This window comes from Hetaerina americana, unplaced genomic scaffold (genome assembly GCF_022747635.1).
Source record: "Hetaerina americana unplaced genomic scaffold, ioHetAmer1.1.p SCAF_3, whole genome shotgun sequence".
NCBI lineage: Eukaryota > Metazoa > Arthropoda > Insecta > Odonata > Calopterygidae > Hetaerina > Hetaerina americana.
The window spans coordinates 39,734,385-39,740,974 of NW_027286874.1; the positions used below are offsets into that span (position 1 = coordinate 39,734,385).

Consider the following 6,590-nt stretch of genomic DNA (forward strand, 5'->3'; position numbering starts at 1 on the left):
ATTTGGTGTAAACTGCATTTCCACCAAAATCATGAAATGTCAGTGGCAGCTGCACTTCAGGAACCGATCACAGTTTATTGCTAGTTCTTCTTGTAGTAAAATGGCTCTCCATATTTATTTAGTTCTCAAAGTTATTTTGTGGACAAGTCATGTTAATGAAGATTTGTTTTATTGCCGTCAGCTTGCATTACCACCCAGCTGTGACTCTGATCGTCACTTGCAATTCATCATAAGAGAGAAGATGCAAGGCTTTGGCCTTCCAGTGCCTAAAAGTAAAGGATCTTTGCTAATGGAACTAGCTCATGAAATGAAAGAGCTGAAGGATGAAATAGAGGATAGGAAGTATGGTAAGGAGTGCCTTTAAAATTCTAGCCTCTTAATTGAATGGATACTTTTTTTATGAGTTACTCTGGTCCCTCAAATAATTATATGATTATTTCAGATTTGATTATAAATGAGTACTTACCTATTTTTTGTGACTATCTTCATAGAACAAGATGCCAAAAGACGAGCTGGAGGAGATGGGCATTCTGAGTCGCAGACTCTGCAAGTGGGGGGTGGTCATCACCCAACTCCAGCCCGCCACCGACCATCCATCATTGAACTTTTCACTGGCGGAGGAAGTAGTAGTGGGGGTGACTCAGGGGGAAGGTTTCAGCATGGTCATCAGCCAACAGACACTCAACCTCTTCACAAGGCCTCAGGTATGGAATAAATCTGTTTGAAATTGACCTGAGTTCTTCTGAATGATATTTCCACTCTGCTTCTCACAAGTGAGGTTATTCATGTTGTTTTTCCTTTATTGTTTTTCTTTGTTATTTACATTTTTCATTAAGTATCAGTTTTCTATAAATTTCATTCTAACGTGAAGTTTTCTTTCAAAGCTAAACATAATATATTACTTGAAGGAAATGGTTACTCTCTATCTGTGAAAATTGTGTTTTTGCTCATCATATAAATTAAGTATGTTATTCTATACATGTGCCAATATTTATGTACTTAATTGATTATAACAAGTCACTTGGGGAGGGTTATTATCATTAAAAATTCTCTTTGTAATGTCTCATCCTGATGTGAACCTTACACATTCATGTGTTGTTGTTACACCTGAAGGTTAGCACAATTATACTATTGTTTAGTCTAGGGATTTGACACACTTTTATGCATTCCAACATTTTACTGAATCGCTTATGATTTATTATCAGAAGAGATGTGACGGGTATACATTTAGTTTCTTCACATCTTCAAGTATATGGTAATTGCCATTAATACATCAAATATATATGCAGCTTGCAAAATCTGGATTTAAGATCCTGTTATTTTTATGAAGGATTTAATATGATCTCAGACTCACAGATGAAATATGATTCAACCAAATCCTTGATCTAAACTGATTTGTTGAATGTTAGTTTGGCATTAATTATCATTGAAAGTATTTGATATAACCTTTTCTCATTTTATTGCATTATGAATTTTATTTAGGCCTATAATTATGGTAATAAATAATCCTAACGTGTGCGCTTCAACTTATTCATGAACCATCATATACTTGGATATATGTGGCATTTTACCATGTGCAATGTTACATTGAATAGCAAGATAATTGAGGCAAAAAATTTTATATTGAAAATTTGAGTATTATAAGAGCTGTTAATTTGGCCATTAATGGCATCACTATGAACATGATTGTTGGAGCTCTGATATAAACTGGACAAACAGGTTGCTGATCATTCAAGAATAATACTTCTCACATGGCTTGCTATAATTAGTAATGTACGTATGTAAAACAATTAACAAATCATTGTTTAAAATGTTGATTTAGTCATCCACCTTTGATTTTTTAAGCTAATAACATGTAGTAGCGAACTTATAATGAATCAGGGATTTTTACCAAAGTGAGGTTAGTAAAAATGAACCTTGTGCATATTAGTTGTCTTGAATATGCATAATCTGTACCTAATATTATACCTGCATATTTTGCCAATTTTCAGCATGTTATAAAATAATGACTGCTAGACTGTGAATGGAAAGCTTTATTAATTCTTCAGCCAATCCATTTCAAAAGTAATGCAGTTTTTTAATATAATAATGAAAATAGCTTCAGAATATTATTTTATCATAATTATCATCAAGTATTATTAATTTATATTAGTATTATAACATGGTATATTATAATTTAAAAGTATTTGCATATTTTTAAGTAGGCACCTAATGAATAATAATTATCAAACTGTGTTCCCGAAATAAGGAATGAATGATGTATAATGGTCATGTCATGGTACACCTAATTTTGAATACATAATTTAAGAAGCCTAAAGTCATCACAATCAGGGCATGGAGAGCTTTGTTCATTTGATTTTTTTTCGCAATTCCCAAGGTGACGTTACCACACACTAAAAATGGATATTTAATGTATAAATTGAATGTTTTCAGTTTAATTAGATGTAATGAAAAGGACTCAAGAAAGAGTTATTTTAGAAAATAGATATGTATTCTTAATATTTCAGAAAGAAAAGATTTTGTTCTATTCTGGAATAGATATTGAGTTCTAAATTATGAAATAGCCCTTATGTAGAAGATTAAATTTTCATGTAAGAGGGAGTTATTTGGTGTTACTATTTTCTGGTTTGGCATGCATACTGTTTTCACTACATTAATCAAAAGTGCATACTCATGTAATTACATTGCTCTGTAGATTGAATTAATCTGTATGGAGCCTTAGGATATCATAATAATGGTCAGAAGTTACCGCTATGTGAAGGTTGTAAAATAATCTATTTGGTACAATATTGAAATAATTATAATTCTTTATTTATGGGAAAGAATTCCATTTTCATTGGATGCATCAAAATATTTTATTGAATTGATTATTAGAACACATCTTATTAAGCAGCTTGGTAATACTTGTAATGTTATAGATATGCAGGGAAAGTATTGAAAAACATTAACTTATGAATGTGAAACAAATTGGGTCATCTTGCAATTAGTTTTTTAGTCTGCCAATATTTTGATAAAATATGATGGCTGTCCAGAAAGTAACTCACATTTTGGCTAAGGATGGTGATGAGTAGGGCTAGAGCCACTTTCTTGGTGTCTAAAATGTCCCTACACTCAGTACGCATCTTGCTGTGGTAGTGTACATGCAGACTGTCGTTCTTTTACTTTGCTCTCTGCAAATTGTTGGAATGTGTAGTGTAATAGGCAATCCCGCAAATTGTGAAGTGCAATCTGTGATTAGGTTCTTACTGGCAAAAACCACAAGCCAATTGAAATTCATATGCAACTTTGTGATGTGTACGGAGATGTAATAAAGACTGGAGGCGGAGTGAGCTAGTGGTGCATGCAGTTTTAAAATGGCTGCACCCTTGTTCACAACAAGAACCGTAGTGATCGGCCTAACCTTGTGATAGGTGGTAGATGGCTTCAGAGATGGATTTGAAAAGCTTGTGTATCGTTATAATAAATGCCTCAATTTGAATGGCAACTACATACAAAAATAGTTTAAGAATATGCCTTTCAAATATATATAATAAAACTTTGTCTTGTCTCTAGGTTCATATTTTATTTCAAAGTGTAAGTTACTTTCTGGAGTACCCTTGTTATCAAAGTATGAAATAACTTTGTAAGCATATGTATATTGCATTTCGTCCTACTACTTTGATTTCCATGATACATTTAAAAAAGTTTTGTAATTCAGTTGGTAGGGAACTAAATGTGCATCTAAATAGAAAGGTAATCAAATGTAAGAACTAATATTAATTTAACTGTCATAAAATTCCAGTATAAGTAAGAAAATAAAAGTCATAAATAAAGTGAAATTTAAAAAAAGCACCCTGAATAAGAAATGTGATAATTTTAAATGCCTAGTATACTTAAAAATATCTTGTAAGTAGAGTCATCATACAGTAAGTTGGTTGACGGGAAATGATGTCCTAATTACCCCCAAGGGATTTTGAGGTAATACATTGAAGAATATTGTGGGACTTGTAGTAGGAAATGAATACATATATGGGTTATCACCCTAATCATACATAAATAACCACAGGAAATAAATAGTCAAGTATAGCATCAATGGTCATATGCAATACTGTTGAGTATTATTCAATAATATGTTTTCTATAACTATAGATTTAGGTTTTTTTGAGACACCTTTAAACAGGATAAATGATGTCACTCGTTTGGTAGTCTATTTTATGGCACCATGAATATGTAACTTTTTTTCTAACAAAAATGAAATGTATGCACATATATAACTGATGTGAAGGGAATTAGGAGTTTTTTGTATGGCAATGCACAATAGAGTTCTTAGCAACCTTCCTATTATACAGGGATAGTTTGAAAGGTTTTCGGAATCATCCCCAGATTTCAGCGTTAGTGCATTGTAGTTAAAGGTATTCCTTTATGAGTAAACATGTAACAGGTCAGTACTCTGGGAAGATATCTGTGGAGTGGACACCTCTCTGTTGTTCTTACCATATAGTGATTTGTGGAGATGGAAAAAATTGATATTCGAGCAGTGATTAGATACTTTGTAAAGAAAGGTATGAAAGCAAACGAAATTCATGTCTACTTCCCAGAACAATCTGGGGGACTCTGCTCCTTCATAATCAACTGTTGCTTAGCGGACAAATGAGTTTAAGTTTGGTCGGGACAGCTTAGATTATGATCCGCCTAGGGGTCAGCCAAAATGTGTGGGTACCTCTGAAATTTCTGCAAAAGTGAATAAAATGGTCATGGAGGACCGCCAATCAAAAATGCAAGAAATCACTAAAGCTGTGGGGATGTCATCTGAATGGACATATAAAATTATCTGCTAGGTGGGTGCTGTGACTCTTGATACAGGATCACAAATGCATCAGAATGGAAATTTCCTAATGAAGTTTGACCATTTTAAGAGCAACCAACAAGATTTTCTCTGCCAGTTTGTGGCCACAGATGAAACTTGGGTCCATTATTATACCCCAAAGACAAAGCAGCAGTCAGAGCGATGGAAACATTTTGATTCATCACCACCAAAAAAGCAATGGCAATACAGTCGGCCGGAAAGGTGATGGCTTCAGTTTTCTGGGATGAAAAAGGGATACTGCTGATTGGTTATCTTCCCACTGGTCAAACAATTACTGGACAATGCTATGCTAACCTCCTGGACAACTGCAGCAAAAGTTACATGAAAAAAAGTTGAGTGTGGCTAGGAAGAAAGTCATCTTTCATCAAGACAATGAGACCATACAAAGGTGCCCACACACAAGAGTAGTTGCCATGGCAAAAATACATGAACTAAGATATGAATTATTGCCACACCCACCTTATTATGATATGAAATGATGTTATGAAACACTATATTTATGACCAGGAGTGTATATGCTTATATTTAATTTAAATTAATTACTGAATAATCTGTAAAAGAAGGTGAATAACATTTTGCCAACCAACATAAAAACATAGTAGCATTTTAAGTTAATGATTTTTTGGTTAGTGTCGCAAACTAATTGATTTTTTGACGAGCTTCCACGCTAAAGTAAGCTTATATGCTTGCAGTAGTCAGCTTAGGCTGAGCTATTTATTGCAATAAAATTTTTCAGCATTTTTTATTACCAAGTAAGGATAGCTACTGCCACGAGGATCTTTGTATGGCCCACTTTGTCATGATCTTGATCTTAAATCTGAATACTGATTGCTTCATCAGAGAGCAAGTCTTTTTATGAATAGCACTTCATTGGTCTTAGGTATTACAGCATGCTATGTCTTAATGGCCAAATAGGAATCAAAGTCACACCATGTCATATCATACATACAGTGTTATGTAGTTGATATCCTGGTGCAGAGGACTGCTCACGCCTCAATAGATAGCAGTTATTCAAGATAAATCTATGGGTTCATCATTATTCTAAATTAATTGGGTTGGATGAACTGGAGATTCTCCAAATGTATGAGGTCTATGTTTAATAAGAATCGTAGTTGTGGTAAATCAGTATATTTATACAATGCATTATGAAAAAGGGAAGATTGGTTGCCCTGTAGAAAGGTTTTCATAACAATAACTTTCAAAAATTGATAGCTCAAAGTTCAATAAGTTTTTTAAAAAATAATGAAACATTTAAAAATGTATACTTTATGCTTCACCATGTAGAATTGTTTGATGTCTATATTAAATGAGCTCTCATTGAATATGGACATTTAAAACTGTAGTTTCCATTAGGTTTCTAGCTATATATTAGCCCTAAAAACTAGTAGGTACCTGGTGCATCATTTGAATGCTACATATTGCGAGAAACGCCAGAAATGTCTAGAATACATTGAATAAGCATTGAGCTGTAATTAGCTAAAACCTGATGTCCTTTGCAATATCTGGTAAATTAAGCAAAAGGTAATAACCTTTGGTTATTTGGATTGCAAGTTACAGCTCCATGTGCATGATAGATAATATTGGTGAGAATAAACATAAAGGCTCAGAAAAGTTTCTGTTGGAACTAGATAGTTGGAGTCTGTTAATGTTAAACTGAATTCAGTTGGACAAACTTTAGTTTTAGCCTGGAGTTATTATTATCCCTGCATATAGATAGCATGTTGTGTACTATTAGATTCAAGCA

At 33.4% G+C, this 6,590-nt stretch overlaps 1 protein-coding gene across 6 annotated transcripts in view; it reads left to right on the top strand.

Moving 5' to 3' along the window:
* Window positions 1–6,590, top strand: part of unc80 (unc80, NALCN channel complex subunit) — a 136,408-nt gene that overhangs the window by 109,827 nt on the left and 19,991 nt on the right. For all 6 annotated transcript variants that reach the window (XM_071588468.1, XM_071588463.1, XM_071588466.1 and 3 more), the window contains 2 exons: window positions 182–347; window positions 492–704. In XM_071588468.1, the coding sequence (XP_071444569.1) occupies window positions 182–347; window positions 492–704 (379 nt within the window). The remainder of the gene's footprint in view (window positions 1–181; window positions 348–491; window positions 705–6,590) is intronic.